At 47.8% G+C, this 16,890-nt stretch overlaps 1 protein-coding gene across 4 annotated transcripts in view; it reads left to right on the top strand.

The window, feature by feature from the left end:
* Positions 1–7,208: 7,208 nt before the first annotated feature.
* The window catches only part of TTC39A (tetratricopeptide repeat domain 39A), a 51,338-nt gene continuing 41,656 nt past the window's right edge, over positions 7,209–16,890 (top strand). For all 4 annotated transcript variants that reach the window (XR_009503127.1, XM_059922296.1, XM_059922279.1 and 1 more), the window contains exon 1: positions 7,209–7,322. Coding sequence is in view for 3 of the 4 variants with exons in the window: in XM_059922296.1 (XP_059778279.1) it covers positions 7,270–7,322 (53 nt within the window). In the remaining variant the exon portion in view is untranslated. The remainder of the gene's footprint in view (positions 7,323–16,890) is intronic.

The raw sequence follows: 16,890 nt of genomic DNA, 5'->3' as shown, positions 1-16,890 counted from the left end.
TTGACCTGTCGCTTCTGCTTCAGAGTGTAAAACACCTCTAATCTTTCTTGTGGATAAAGAGAGTTTTTAAAAATAATAATTGCAGGCTAACAGCACTTACTGTGTGCCAGTACTATTTGAAACACTTTAATATACAGTCCCCAACTTAATGATGGTTCGACTTAGGATTTTTTTACTTTATGATGGTGCAAAAGTAATGCATATTCAGTAGGAAACATACCTTGACTTTTGAACGTTGCTCTTTTCCCAGGCCAGCAATGCGCGGTACAATCCTCTCTCATGATGCTGGGCAGCGGCCTCAGCTCCCAGTCAGCCGCACGATCACAAGGGTGAACATCCAGTACACTTACAGCCACCCAGTACCCAGACAACTGTTCTGTTTTTTACTTTTACTAAAATATTCAGTAAGTTACATGAGATAGTCAACACGTTATTATAAAATAGGCTTTGCGTTAGATGATTTTACCCACCTGTAGGTTAATGTAAGCGTTCTGAGTATGTTTAAGGTAGACTAGGCTAAGCTCCGATGTGGTAGCTTAGCTGTATTAAATGCATTTCTGACTTATGATATTTTCAATTTATGATGGGTTTATGGGGATATAACCCCATCGTAAGTCAAGGAAGATCTATATGCTGATTCATTTTAATGTCCATACAATCCTTTAAGTTAGGTACTGTTATTTGCAGTTTACAGACGAGAAAGCTGAGGTACAAAAAGGTTAAACAACTTGCCCAAATCACAGAGCTAAAAAGTGTCAGAGCTAGGATTCAAACCCAGGCAGTCTAGATCCAGAACCCATGCTCAATCACTCTGCTCTACTGAAGAAAACTTATATTAAAATACTTTTGATGTATGGCTCAATATTGTACCTCTTGCTGCCAGAAAGCCCTTTATTATCTGAGTTTTGGGAATGCACAGAGAAGATCATTATCATTCCGTTCACCTTTGCTAAGGTGTATTGTGTTCTGGGTACTGTGCTGGGTCAGAGACAGAGAAAACTCATATGAGGCCATCAGTGGTATAGTGGGGGAGATAGACATTACTTACAGTTAATTTCACAACACTGCACATTGAAGATTATGATAGGAGTGCTGGGACACCCAGAGGAAGGAGAGAATAGTTCTGGCTGAGAGGACTGGGGAAGGCTTCCCAGACGAGGTGTCCCTAGGACACAGTATTCTGCTCCTAGCATTAGTAAAAGTGTAGATGGCAACTGTCAAAACAACAACCAAAAAAACACAGCTTTCACAAGGCCACATTATTTGATGTCAGAGCTCTGTTGACTGAAAAAGGCTGCCAGACAGTCTCCCAGGAAGCCTCATTTAAGTGACATTCATTACTTAGTGAATTCAACCTTATCCAAGGTCTGACCTTAAAGTTTAGAAACCTAATTTTCATCAGTAGAAGAGACAAAGCTCCCATTAAGCAAGTTCACAGGGACTGATGTAAAGACCAAAATGTCAGTTTCCAGTAAAAGTTGCCGTAGGGCTTGAAGTGCTCACAATTGGTTGAACAAGACTCCTTCTCCCTGCCGGTGCTTGGATGCCTCCTACCTGTGAGGTTCCTCCCTCTCTGCAGCCAGGGCTGCCTGGCCCCTCTGATGAACACGTTTTTTAGACTAATATGTTTGATCAGGTAACAGTCTCGTCTGGCTGGTTGGGTAGCTATAAAGTCTCTTAGGGGTGACTTTGCATATCTTTGCTTTCATCACGTATGTAGACTCTATATTTAACTCCTTCTAAGGCAGACTTTCCCCAGTTTATGAGTTCTTAGTGAAACATCTCACTCCCTGGGCTCTGATTTCACCCTTTCATTGATCATGTCATTTATTGAGTGTATATGTGCCAGGCCTTCTCCCTGACTCATCCTCCTCCAAACCATCAACGTGACCTAACAATTCTGCCTTTCAAGTATCTCTCAAATCTGTCCTCTCCTGCCACTCCCCCAATTCAGGTCATCATCATCTCTCTTCAGGCTTTTGCCAAAGCTTCCTAATCTCCTTGCTGCCAATCTCTTGTTTTTCTCTCTGCTTCCAGACCATCCTCCATGTTGCAGACAGATTCTTCTAGAATCGAAATCTGCCCTATCACTCCTGTAATAAAACATGCCACTGATTTCCATCACATTCAGGTTAAAATCCTAACCCCTTAGAAAGCTTTTCCTCCATAACCTTAATTTCTGATTGATATTCAATCAGTAATGGCTTGAACATGTAAGCTGGGGTTTTTTTTCCTCTTTAAACAAATCTTGAGAAAATGCTACCTTAAGGAAATAAAGGCACTCTAATATGATTGTAGCATATGGAATTCTTTGGGGATGTGCATAATTTTACTCTCTAACTTGATGTTTTTCAATAGGCAGGTTGTAATTCCTTAGTTGGGTTGTGAAATCAGTTTAGTAAATCGAGCAACATGGAAAAAATGTAACCAGAGTAGTACAGGCGTACCTTGGAGATAGTGTGTGTTCAGTTCCAGACCATCGCAGTAAAGTGAATATCACAATAAAGTGAGTCGCACGTTTCCCAGTGCATATAAAAGTTGTGTTTACACTACATTGTAGTCTATTAAGTGTGCAGTAGCATTATGTCTAAGAAAACAATGTACCTACTTTAATTTAAAAATACTTTATTGCTTAAAAAATGCCAAAATAATTACAGTAGTTACATCGAAGATCCCTGATCACAGATCACCATAACAAGTGTAATAATAATAATGAAAAGTTTGATATTCCAAGAATTACCATATACACTAATATGTCTAAAATGGATAGCTAATAAGAACCTGCTGTATAAAAAAATAAATAAAATTCAAAAATTAAAAAAAAAGAAAAGAATTACCAAACTGTGACACAGAGACATAAAGTGAGCAAATGCTGTAGAAAAATTGTGCCGATAGACTTGCTCAATGCAGGGTTGCCACAAACCTTTAATTTGTAAAAAAATGCAATATCTGCAAAGCGCAGTAAAGCGAAGCACAATAAAATGAGGTATGCCTGTGAAGCAGAATGAACACTCATGTACCAATAATCAGCTTCAATAAATACCAGTTCACATCCAATCTTATTTTATCTATATTCCTACACACTTCCCTTTCATGTCATGTTGAAGCAAACCTTATATTTCATTTGTAGATTTTTCAGTATGTTACTGATCATTTTAAAAATTATGAAATAGAATTTGTTATAGAATACATACTGGGTCACAAGATAAAATGAAAGCCACTGATTTTTTAAATTATCTCTTTTCAAGTAAGAAATGTGGGTCCTACTGTTGTGTATACGGGTTACTAGTGTAAAGGATTATCTCGTGGAGGGAAGGTGTGTCTTTGCTGGAAGACCCCACCTATTTTTCTTCCCCACTGCAATAAGTGTATAGAATGTGTTCAGTTGCCCAAGACCTAAGGGCTTAGTTTCAGCCTCTCCTTTCTGTTTCCTCTGGAGTCAAAACTTGAGAGGACTGAGTTATTTTGTAAAAAGGAAAAGAGACAAGGAAAAGTAGCTGACACTTACTGAGGACCTTCTCTGAGCCTGGCACTAAGGCGCTTAGTATACATTACCCTACTTAATGCTCACAACACTATAACAGATAGAAAACATGAGGTATAGAGAGATGGAAGTGACTTGGCCAAGACCCCAGCCCAGGTGCCTTGGCTCTGAGACCTACTCTTCCAGCACACCAGGCTGCCTTTTGCAACCCTGGCCTTAAAAGCAACCCTTTGAGCCTAAGCATCAACAGAGATCAAACAGAGCAGCCCTGGGCCCTAAGCAAGAACTAATGTTCTCAAAGAAAACCCTGATGCATCGCAGCTTCCTGAGAAGGTTCCTGGCCTTACTGTTTGCTAGCTGTGTGACTCTGGGTAAATCTCTTAACCTCTCTGATCCTCAGTGGACCAGCGTTGGGGAGCATCAGGTGCGTGAACAGCGCTACTGAGGGGAGACGTAGCTGCCCAAACCTGACTCCCAGCCCACCTGAGTTCCAGCTCACCTGAGTTGCCCTCCCAGGTGGCTCACAGGTTGCGGTCCTGGTGCTGCCACTGGCCCTCTGTGTCACCTTGCACAAATCCCTGGCCGTCCTGGGTGGACCTCAGTTTCTCCTTGTGAATACTGATGAGTCTCGCCGGCTCTGGACGGTAGTGGTCTTGCCCTGATTCCTCAGGTCTGCTTGTGGGACACCGACATCCTTGCCAGTCAGGGTTGTTGTGAGGATTAAAGATGATGGATATAAAGTCTTCATTCCTGTTACACGGCAGATACTCACCAAGTAAGAGCTGTCATGTCTGTGTTTAAGAAGACAGAAAAGGAAAATATTTTAGGAAAATGTCTATGTAAGATTAAGGGAATAAACTTCAGTTATCTTGAAAGTTTATTGATACTAAATGTTCCCACTGATTCTGGATAAAACTATCACACACACTGTGTGTCCAACACTATTCTCTTTTGTTTGCATTAACTCATTTAGTCCTCACACCAACCCTTGTGATAGGTGTTATTATTATCCTCATTTTACAGATGAGAAAGCTGAAGCACAGAGAGGTTAAGTAACTTGCCTGAAGTCACAGGCAGCTATCAAGTGGTGAGGCCAAGATTCTAACCCAGGCAGTCTGGCTCCAGAGCAAGGGAAACAATAAAACCTGCTGTACCTTGGGAGTGTTGTGAGATTCAAAATAAGCTAAGCTTTGGGAAAGTCGTTCATAAATGCTGTGTGCATTCTAAGAGCTTGTGTAGCAGGCAGACTGGGGCTGGGGTTAAGATACAGACTCTAGTCTGGCTGCTTGGGTTGAGTTCTAGCTCCTGCCACTTAACTATCCTTTGTTATCTTGAGCAGATTGCTTAATCCTCTGCTTCACTTTCTCAACTATAAAAATTGGGGTTGTAAAAGGACATACCTAATAGGATTATTTTGAGGATGAAATGCGTTGGTACATGTGAAGGATTTAGAATAATGCCTAACAAAGTTCTAAGCAAATGATGGTGATGAAGATAAAGAAAAACATGATGATGAAGATGTCCAGATGTCAAAGAAAAAGAACAGGAAAGAAGCCTTGAAGTTTGAGAACCCTTGGATCGAATCCCAGTCCCTAATTTTTTTTCTTTTTTTTTTTTTGCCGTGCTGCTTAGCTTGCGGGAATCTTAGTTCCCTGACCAGGGACTGAACCTGAACCCCCCAGCAGTGAAAGCACCAAGTCCTGACCACTGAACCGCCAGAGAATTGCCCCCAGTTCCTAATTCGATCTCAGGAACATTTCTAAACTTCTGACTCAAATATTCTCAAAACAAGAGTTTCCCAGATTAGAGGTAGTGTATGTAAAAGCCCTCAGCATAGTGCCTGCCACTGAGTAGAAACTTGATTGATAAATATTAGGTCCTTCTCCATTCTCTCAACACTAAACATCTACTATGTGTAACAGTGGTGCTAGGCTCCGTGGAAGACACAAATGTGAGACATTCTCTGTACCTTCAGATAGAAATCTGAAGAGTGAGACTAATATGGTCGTTGATAACCAATATAAGGATTAAAAAATATATAGTGCTAAATGCTCTGAGAGAAAACTGTAATCTCTGAAGAAGGAGGTAGTCCTCCACTGGGGAGATACAGGAGGGCCTTATGTAGGAAGTGGTGTTGGCTGTGGGCTTGGAGGCTGGGTGGGACTTTAATTCCACCCAGGATTAGACTGGGCTCGGGGGGCCTATAGGAGATCAGGCTTCTGAGGCCCTGTGGTATTCATGCCTGTGAGCCTAGGAGGAAGTTGGCTATCTGCAGTGCCCAAAGCTGACAAACTGGGCAAAGCTCTGTGGGCTGAGGAGTTTGGGCCCGTGGGAGCACTGTAACTGGAATTTCCAAATCTGGAAGCTCCAGCTTTGTGGTCAAATAGGCAGCATTCGCGGGCCCTTGTTGATCTGCCTAGACCACGACATGAGTGCTCAGAGAGAGGGGGAAAGGTTGTATTTTCTCTGCTGCTTACCAAGGAAAAGTGAGAGAAACTGCCCAGATGATCCCTGAGGCTTCTGCCCTCTGCTTTGCCCAGGCCTCCCACTCCATGCCCCGCCCACCTGCAAACCACAGGCAGGGTTGGGAGGGAGCAGCAGATGGGGCAGACAGATCTGGGTGTGAGGCTTGATCTCAGGGAAGTCAGCTAACCCCTCTGAACCTCAGTTTCATCAACTGTGCAATGGGGGTGAGTATTTAATAAGGTGAAATTAAATGAGAATTTGTGTGAAACACCTGGCTTAGGGCTTGGCACATTACAATTAGTCACCATTTATTGACACGTGATTTGTGTTGCACAAGACCTAGGATACAGACCCAGCCCAAAAGGAGACAGCAGTGGTCCCATTGCCACCCTGTCCCTGATCAGTGTTCAACCCCCATACTCCCTCACAGAGAGAAGTCTCCAGGGACCCCTGAATCCATCCTGCACACTGGACCTCGGCGTGATCCTTCTCAGATACCTCCTCAAGGTGCTCCCTCGCTCTCTGCCTTTAGTTGTGCCTCCCACGGAAGCCTGCTAGACTGCACTGCCAGGGGCTAACCTTGCTCCAGAGATGATTCTTCCACTTGTTAGTTGTTTAAAATAAAAAGTAAAAATGTACATGACCTAAGGCAAAATATGGGGTTTCCAATAAAGTGTGAACTGGAGACAGGCTCATCCTCCTCTGCCCCCCCTCTCCGCTGGGAATCAGAGGTCTGTGGACAGGGCCACGTCCCAGTGCCTCGCTTGGTCCGCAGCCTCCACCGCCAGGCCCACGCAGCTCCTTCCTGTCTGTCCGCCCCCGTGCCTGCCCCTCCTGCTCTGGGCCCTGCACTTGGGGGCAGTCCCAAGCCCCTGAGCCCATCCAGGTACAGCCCTGGCAAGGCAGGTTCTGCACTTAGGCAGGTGGGAAAGGCATTGGTGACACCATCACCCATCGATACGGAGGACGGGCTCTATACTGGAAGTGGAGGGGCCTGGGGTCGGTCCTGGTGCTGCCACTGGCCCTCTGTGTGACCTTGGACAAGTCTCTGGCCTTCCTGGGTGGGCCTCAGTTTCTCCTTGTGAATACTAATGAGTCTCGACGGCTCTGGACGCTAGTGGTCTTGCTCTGGTTCCCCAGGTCCGCTCCCGGGACACCGACGTCCTTGCCAGGCAGGGAGGCGGCGCCCGGCCGCGGCGGGGAGGAGCCACGGGCCCCGCCCCGCCCAACCCGTCCAGGTGCTGCCGCCGGAGCCGCAGCTACCGCTACCGCTGCCACGAGGGGCCGCCCGCGCCTCCATCCAAGTCCGGCCTGCGTCCATGGCCTTTGTGACCGCCTGGAAGGGGGCGGCCTCCGGGGAAAGCGACCGCAGGTACCAGGCGGGGGCGGGGGGACTCGGCGGGAGGCACTGATGGGACTGAGGGGCGTCTGGAGAAGAGCCGACGGGAGGGGCAGCTGACGGGACAGAGCTGGAGACAGCAGTGTGCGGGCTGCTGGCCGCGGGGTAACGGCCGCAGGGCCCGGGGAGGGGCAGCCCAGCCCCTCTCACCCCAGCCCCCCTCACCCCACGTATCCCTTGCTCTCGTGTTATGGCCCCCAGCAGGGCTGGGCCTGGGGGTGCAGAGATACACCCCCAACACCCCGGTCCCACCCGAGCCGCGCTTCCGGTGCCGCAACCTGTGAGGGCAACTCAGGTGAGCTGGACCTCGGGCGGGCTGGGAGTCAGGTTTGGGCAGCTACGTCTCCGTCTCGCCTTAGCAGTGTTGCTCACGCACCTGATCCTCCCCAGCGTTGCATGAGCAGAGATAGGGGCACGTGTGCCCGGACAGGTGAGAGCAGATACACTATCCCCCGCCAGGGGATGTTCACATCTGGGGGCAGCAGTGTGGAGGGAAATCCTGCGTCCCAGTGCCTGCCCATGGTGGAACTGTGTGCACCACAGCTCCTCCAAGGTCAGCCCTTCAGGGATGTGTCATTGCCTCCTGTGTGTCACCTCCAACTCCCAGCTGTCCCCACCTCCTGGGTGAGTTGGTGTCTCCAGATGTGTTCTCATGAGAAAGGGGAGAGGGGACAGCCCTGACCTCTCTTCTGAGATGTGACCCCCAATTTCTTTCCTTTATATATTTAAAGTTCACTCTGCCACTCCCTGGAGAAGGGCAATCTAACTGCCTTCCCAACACCTCCATCTGACTGTCACATGGGCACATCAAACTCGGCAAGCCCCAAATCAAACGTCACATCTTCACCCCCAAACCTGTTCCTCCTCCTGTGTCCCCATGGCGTAGTCATCCACCCAGTTGCCCAAGCCTGCAACCTGGGAGTCATCCCTCTCACCTCCCTCCCTCTCCTCCACCCTGGTCTCCAAGTTCTGCTGATTTTATCTTTTTGATGTCTCCCAAAGCTGTTCATTCCTCCCGGACTATTGCAATAGCCCCTAACTTTTCCATTTCCTTCAGTCTCCCCCTGTCCATGCATCCTTCAGACTTGTCTTTTCTAAAGCACAAAGCAGACCATGTCATTTTTCTGCTTTAAAATTCTTCTATGGCTCTCTATCACAGAGGTGAAAGGTCAAGGCTCTCCAGGGGAGAAGCTGTGACCTGCCCACGCCCGCTCCCATCACTCTCTGACCCTCACTCTGGTCCGGCAAGAACGACTGGCTTTGTAGGGCTCTCACAACTGTGCTGGGCTGCTCAGGGCTACCTCTGCCTGGAATGCCATCCTCTACTCCTGACATTCACCCTATAAGATTCAACTTTAGGTGACCTCTTTTTTTATTAAAAAAATTTTTTTTGACTTTTAAAATAAACTTTTAATTCAAGGGTAGCACATATACAGAAAAGTGCACACATTTTAAGTGTACAGCTCAATGACTCTTCACAAAGTAACCAGCACCCATGTAACCAGCACCCAGATTAAGACACAGACTATTACCAGCCCCCTGAGTCTCCCTTGTGCCCCTCCCAGCCGCAAGCCCCCAAAGGTAACTATTGATACTATCCTGACTTCTAATACCATAGGTTTGATTTGTCTGGGGTGTTTTGTTTTTGTGGTTTTTTTGTTTGTGTGTTTGTTTTAATTGAAGTATAGTTGATTTACAATGTTGTATTAATCAGCAAAGTGATTCAGTTATCCATATATATATAGAGAGAGAGAGATATATATATGGATATATATATAAGAATATATATATATTCTTTTTCAGATTCTTTTCCGTTATAGGTTATTATAAGATATTGAATATAGTTTCCTATGCTATACAATAGGACCTTGTTGTTTTTTTTATATATAGTAGTTTGTATCTGCTAATCCCAAACTCTGAATTTATCCTTCCCCCACCCCCTTTCCCCTTTGGTAACCATAAGTTTGTTTTCTATGTCTGTGAATCTATTTCTGTTTTGTAAATAAGTTCATTTGTATCATATTTTAGATTCCACATATAAGTGATATTATATGGTATTTGTCTTTCTCTGTCTTACTTTAGGTGACCTCTTTTAGAGAACCTTTCTGACCCCACCCTGAGTCAGGCTCAGAGGCTTTCTGGGCTCCAGCATCTTTGCTTCCCTCTCATGGCTCTCATTCAGTTTTTCAGCAAACATTGTTGGGCACATACCACGTTCCAGGCATTGTACTAGGTGCTGCGGATATGGTGTTACTTAAGACATACAAGCCCCTGCTCTCAGGAGACCACATTCTAGTGGGAAAGATGGATTAAACAACTAGGCAAATAAACAAGTCAACACCAGAAACAGATGCTGTGTAAGGCTTAAAATAGAGCGACGTGATGGACAGTAAAATCCGTCTTGCCCAGAGCATTCCCTGCAGTGAGGATAGCTCCTGTCAAAGCCTGAGATGTGTCTGAGGAACAGAAAGGTGTGTGTGTTGTTGAGGAGATCCCTGCCTGCTGGGATCCAGGAGGCAGGCTGCCCAGAAGAGGGCCGAGTTTGGATTTCATTGTGTGTTGGGAGCCACTAGAGGGCGTTAAAGAGGGGACTCACGTATTTAAAGATGATCCAGCTACCCCATGGAGAAAGGATTTTAACGCTGGGGCATGGTCACCCCTTTCTGTCTCCCCACTACATGTGGAGAGGGGACGGGGTTCATCTGCCCCCATGTCCCCGAAGCCCAGCACAGAATGCTTCGGTTTTGATGAGAACCTGGGGGAATGATTTCTGAGGAGGGTGAGATCACAGTTGGGGTGCTGAGGAGTGGCTGGGTTTGCATGGATTTCTTGCCTGCCTGCCCTCCTGTAAGAACCCAGCTGTGCTCTGTCCTGCAGGCACCCTGCGTGCTGGAGTGTAGGTGAGGGCCTCAACATATGTACCTTTCTACTTCAGCTGGAACTTGCTGGACACAAATACCCAGAGAATTCTGACTCCCAGTTGCCCTCACAAGATCTCACACCTGGGGCAACAAACCAGGTCTCCTTTCTCTCAGCTCGGGACCTGTGACTTCTCCACCCTCAGGCCTCACCCACCACGCTGCCTGTCTCCCACAGCCTGGCTGAGGGGTGAAGGGCTTGGGAGGGTTCCCGGCCCCTGCTCTGCCACTTACATACTGGCTCTATGACCCTGATTCAGTCGCCTGACCCATGTGAGCCTTAGTTTACTCAGCTATCAAATAGTAGCTACTTACCAAGTGGCGGAACACCTGGTGAAGCCACATTGGTAAAGGACCTAACAAAGAGCCACCGAGCATATTTGGTGACCAGTAAATGTGAGTTCACTGGTATGAGGGAATCTTCCTTCTGAGGTATTTGCATTGAACAGAGGGGATTCAGAAAGGTTTGGGAGCCAATGGTGGGATTCCAGGCACCAGGACTGGGTACCCAGGGACTGTTAGGAGAGGGAGATGATGCCTGTGCATCTTAAGATGGGGATGGCCACCTACTTGGCCGACAAACAGGGTCCCTTCCCAGTCAAACCAGTAGCCCCTGCCCCCACCCCGTGGCTACTCCCGTAAGAGACAGCACCAGGAGCAGAGAGGGAAGTGCAGGCAGGCAGAACGCTTTTTTTAAATTAATTAATTAATTTCTTTATTTATTTTGGCTGTGTTGGGTCCTCGTTGCTGCGCGCAGGCTTTCTCTTGTTGCGGTGAGCGGGGGCTACTCTTCGTTGCGGTGCGCAGGCTTCTCGCTGCGGTGGCTTCTCTTGTTGCCGAGCACGGGCTCTAGGCGCGCGGGCTTCAGTAGTTGTGGCACGCGGGCTCAGTATTTGTGACTCGCGGTCTCCAGAGTGCAGGCTCAGTAGTCGTGGCGCACGGGCTTAGTTGCTCCGCGGCATGTGGGATCTTCCCAGACCAGGGCTCGAACCCGTGTCCCCTGCATTGGCAGGCAGATTCTTAACCACTGCGCCACCAGGGAAGTCCAGGCAGAACGCTTTTGAGAGAGTAATTCAGTGGCAGAGCTTGTGGGAGGGAGGGGCCGCCCCAAGAATGGAGGGGCCCTGCTGAAGAGGCTGGGGGCCTGCTGGGCTGTTGTTGACAGATTTCTTGCTCTTGGTTTGAGTATGAGCTCAAGGAGCTCTCAGATGCCTCCAGGTAGGGAGTTTCGAATTTGGTGACTGGAATCCTTCCTTGGGACTGGATGTGGACTCAAGGCCAGTGCTGAGTTTTCACCTCTGGGATTCTCAGATCCTGTGAGCTGAGGCATCTGTGATCACCAGACTCATGATTTAAAATTCCAAATTTCTATGATGTTGAAGCTACTGACCCCAGGATTCTGATTTACCCCCTGTTGCTGAGGGCAGCTGCACGGGGTAGGAGGGGGCTCTGGTGTGGGAGGCACAATGTGGTCCCTCAGATCCTCAACCCCTGGTGAGGATATCATGGAAAAACTCCAAGTAACCTTTGTCCCCCTTTGTCAGTTATGGAGGGATTCTGACTTGGGATATTTTTGGTCCTTTCTTGAGGTCAATGGAAAATAGATTATTTAGGTTGCAATTTCAGTTCTGCCAGCATGCCACATTTCCTGAAATCTCTTCAATCTGTAGCTCTAGTTGCTTGAGTTGCTTTGTCCTTCCCCTGAAAATTTCTGCGTCTCAGCTCAGTTTCTGTCTGTGGTCAGCTCCATTCTCTCCTAATGCTCACCTACTTCTCTACTCAATGCAAGACATGGCTGCCAGCAGTTTCCAAGCTCATGTCCTGGGACAGTAAGACAAAGCAGTGAAAAGTCCTCTGGAGCCACACAGGTTGATTTTGAATCCTGACTCCGGGCCTTTCTACCAGTGTGACCTTGGACAGGTTGTTTAAGTTCTCTGCACCTCAGTTTCTTCACCTGTAAAGTGAGGGTAATGGTAGGACTTGCCTCACAGGGTTGTTGTGAGGACTGCATGAATTAGGTTATGCAAAGCACAAAGGACCGTCCTTGACACATAGTCGGTGCTATACCCAGGAGTGTTACTAATTGTTATGATTAGTCTCCCCAGGCCAGGAGAGGAAGGGGCTTCTCCACCAGCTCTAATATGAAAAAGCTCAGGGAAGTATTCCAATTGGCTCTTCTTTAACCAACCGCTGTGTCCTGGGAGGTGGGGTCAAGGAAGAGAACGCACCTCCCGTTCAGCCATTGGGGCAGGAGAGGAGAGGAGGAGAAACAGTTCTCTAAAAACAAGTGGGTTGCAGGGGAGGTTTCAGGGCGGGGAGGGTTGTAGCATCCATGTGGCCACACGGCAGGCCTTAAAATAAAGCCATAGTTTCATGAAGTACCCAAATTATGATTTCCTTGGAGCACCGCTGCCCATCTGTCTCAGTCTTCCAGCTGTTGTTGACCCCCTGGGAGCTGGGAACTAGTCCCTTATGAACCCCTCTTGGGACCTGTGCCACCCACCACCCCCTGCGATTGTGGCTTTGCCAGCCCCAGTCCCATTCTCTCCATGACTACCACCACCTCCCTGGCCTAGAGAGGGTATAGGCTCTTTGCTTTATCACCCCATCCCAAGGGTGGGACAGACCTTTCCCCTAATTCCCTACCACTTGACTAGGACCAGGCTGTAACTCTTAAGGCCACCTTGGGATGCAAGGAATGAGCAACTGAGTTTTATGATTCTATGGCTCCTCTCCAAGCCCCTCAACCATCCTGGAAGGAGCCTTCCTGCAGAACTTCCACTTCTGGGAGGGTCCAATATATGTCTTCCAGCATCTTCCCTCCCAAGAGAGGAGGAAATCTCTGCCTTAACCAAGACAACCAAGCCTTCCTTTCCTTTCTCAAGATCAACCCTTTCCCAGGTGAACAGCAGTGCAGAAATCTACTGCTTTCAGGTAAAATCCTTTGCCCAGCCTACTAACTGGCTGGTTATATTATAACCCAGACAATTATATTAGGAATTAATACAGTAGGTGGGACATCAGGCACCTGTCCAGGTAGACCTGGGTCAGGTCTATTCCTTTTGATTTCCTTTTTCCCCCATCAGACGAAGTTTGTCCGTGCATGTTCCCTCCCACAGCCTCAGGGGTTCCCCTTACCCCCTCGCAGAATCGCCCTGCAAGTACCCACCCCCTGCAAAAATTCATCTCCAGCTAAGAAACAGCCTCCCCCAGAGAGAGCATCCAAGTGTCAGATTGAAGTAACTCTGCTCTCTTTCCAAGAAAATTGGTGGGTGGGTACTTCCTTTATATCAGTGACTGAAGGGCACACCCAAGCACTGTCCCTGAGTGCAGGCCAGGCCAGTCAAAGGGGGGATGGCGGCTCCCCAGGCTCTGAGGACAGCACTGCACTCAAATCGTCACCGTTCTCCACCTTCACTTGCCCCTGCTCCCTCCACCCACAGCTTCTCTCCCCGACACCCTCTTAACTAGGCCCCTGCCTCCAGAAGACCCTGTGCCCTTCCAGCTCTGATGCCTCAGTGGTCTGTAATAACAGCAAGATCTGCGCTTGGCTGCGCCCTGACTTGACAAGCATCATCACCTTCGATGCACCACAACTCTGACCGGGGGCCTTGTTGTCTCCAATTCTAATAGATGAGGAAATTGAAGCCTCCTCATACTTTCTCAAATGCATAGACATTGGGGTTTTCTTTTTACTACTGGATGTGTAATTTTGTATTCTGCTTTTTTCATATTTTTCCACCTTCTCAAAAACTCATTCATGCAATAAATATTTATTGAGCACCTACTGGGTGCCAGGCACTGTTCTGGGCACTGAAAATATGTTAGAGAACAAAGCTGGAAAAAAACCCAAAAATAAACTCTTCTCTTGTGGAGTGTAGAATTTAGTAGGGAGAGACAGAGACTAAACGAATAAGCAAAATATACAGGATGTCAGATAACAAGTGCTATGGAAAAAATAATGCAGGGCAAAGGAATTGGGAGAATGAGGGCAATGGTTCCATTTTAAATAGAATGGTCAGGGAAGGCCTCACAGAGAAGGTAACATTTGAGCTAAGTCCTGAAGGAGGTGAGGGACTAATCATGTGAATATCTGCAAGAAGAGCATTCCAGGCACAGGGAACAGGAAGTGCAAAGGGCCTGAGGTGGGAGCGTGCCTGACATATTTGGAGAAGAGCAAGGAGGTTGGGGTGGCTGAATAAGAGAGTAAAGGGAGATGGTATCAGAGAGAGAGATGGGGGTGCAGGGCATCCGGCCTTGGTGGCCAGGCGAAGACTTTAACTTTTGCACTGAGCACCATGGGAAGCCAGCGCAGAGGTGTGAACAGGAGCGTGACATGATCTGATCAAGTGGGTCTGGTGCTGTGTAGAGAGTAGACAATAAGGGGACAAGGGTAAGAGCAGAGAAACAGTTAGGAGACAATGCAGTAATCCAGGCAAATAAATTCTCTGTAAATTTAATATCCGCAGAACAGTTCACCCTACAAATTCACTATAGTTCACTGAACTAATTCCTTATTTTTTTTTAATAAATATTTATTTATTTTTGGCTGCGTTGGGGCTTTGTTGCTGCGTACGGGCTTTCTCTAGCTGCGGTGTGCGGGGGCTACTCGTCATTGCGGTGCACGGGCTTCTCATTGCAGTGGCTTCTCTTGTTGCGGAGCACGGGCTCTAGGCGCGCAGGCTTCAGTAGTTGTGGCTCGCGGGCTCTAGAGTGCAGGCTCAGTAGTTGTGGCGCACGGGGACCAGGGCTCGAACCCGTGTCCCCTGCACTGGCAGGCGGATTCTCAACCACTGTGCCACCAGGGAAGTACCTGAACTAATTCCTCATTGATGGACATTTAGGTTATTTCCAGCTGTATCTTTATTATAGGAAACACTATGATGAACATCAATGTACCATAAATCTTTGTGTCTGTGATTATTTCTTAAGACATGTTTGCTACCCAGGTGTTACTGGTCATCTTTCTGAGGCTTTCAGCCCATAATTCCAGTTGCCCTTCAGAAGGATAGTGCCACTTTCTACTCCCACCAGCAGTGAGTGAGGTAGCACATTTGCCCTGAGGGCATGTAGTAAGTGTCCAATGGATGCTGCTCTGTCCTTGTGGTCCTGGCCAGGTCTGCGTGCACGTCATAGGGGAAATGCCTCTTCTCTGGACAGCCTTGCGTAGTTCCAAAGCTCTTTTGGGTTCATTTGCTTATTTAATGCTCACGACAATCTTGTTATCCCTGCTTTATGGGTGAGGAGATTAAAGCTCAAAGAATAATGATAAGGCCCCATTCCAAGAGCTTTGTGTATTTTATCTTGTTTAATCCTTACAGCAACCCAGTGAGGTTGGTGCCATCAACATCCCCATTTCAGAGATGAAGTCCAGGGTGTCAGAGGTGGGGTATAAGCCCTGGCTTGCAAACCTGCTCTCTGAACCGCTCCCTGCCCTGCCTCGAGCTAGTAGGGTGACTGACTTGCTTGGGGCTGCACAGCCAGGACACGGTGGGGCAGGAGTCCAGCCAGATCTTCTTGGTCCTGCAGCCCAAGTTCTAACCTCTGACGGGATGCCACTCGATGCCAGAAACCCTTCATTAGCATTCTGTATCTTCTTTTCATTCAGAATTGTTCTTGGTCCTTTGTGCCTGACTGGAGGCTCCTTTCTTAGACCCAACCTTGGCAGCTCCTGGAGACCAGACTTTCATAAAAAAGCTCAGATCCCAGAAGTGAGAACATCAGAGCAGGGAGGGCCTTTGACTTCCTGGTGCAATCTTCTCTCCCTTTTATATTTGGTGGGGAGAGAGAAACTAAGGGCCAGAGTGAGGCAGTAACTTGTCTGAGGTTCATAGCTAGTAGGGGCCAGAGTCCTTGAGGAGGAAGGCAGCCGGCCCAAGGAGCAGGCCTCGTGCTCCCTAAGGGCCTCTCTCCAGGGAATATTGAAGAACTGTGACTGGTTCAGCCCTCTTCCAGGGCCCTTTGTGGATGGGCCTGTTTACTTGTGAATTATTAACGAGCCCAAGCCTGTAACCTGCTGGGTGGGGCTCACTCACTTTAAGAAAACCTGCTTTACAGTCACCAGCTCAGCTGGGCTGGGAGGGCTCTAGGGTCTGAGGTGGGTAGTTCTGGGCTTTAGAGACAGTGGGGCTGGGGCTGGGGGTGGAGGCTTTCTCCAGGGAGAGGTCTGGGGAAAGGCACTGAGAATAGGGAAGGGGACAAGGGGTCACCCAAGTAATGCTCAGTAAGCCTACCAGCATCCCTGAGAGGTTGGCACTATTATCCCAGGTTTACAGATGGAAGACTGAGATTCAGAGAGGAGAACTGACTTCACAGCTTAAGCTCCTTCTACGATGGCATCACTTTTCACATGCTCACACCCCTATTTCTGTGACACACATACACACACACACCCATTTCCACACGTTTTCTCTACAGGATAGAATTGAGACCTGGTTTAAGATATGGCTAGACCTGAGTCCAAGTCACACTTGGTCCAAGCCTCAGTCTTCTCATCTGTAGGATGGGAGATAAAGCTACTATGGAGCTTTCTGGAGCATTCTGAGGAGGTTTCACTAAACAGATACTTATTGAAGGCCTTCTTCTTCTTTTTTTTTTTAAATTTTTTTAATTTGGCCACACTA

The sequence above is a fragment of the Balaenoptera ricei genome, chromosome 1, assembly GCF_028023285.1.
Source record: "Balaenoptera ricei isolate mBalRic1 chromosome 1, mBalRic1.hap2, whole genome shotgun sequence".
Lineage (NCBI taxonomy): Eukaryota > Metazoa > Chordata > Mammalia > Artiodactyla > Balaenopteridae > Balaenoptera > Balaenoptera ricei.
This window is presented reverse-complemented; position numbering and strand designations above follow the sequence as displayed.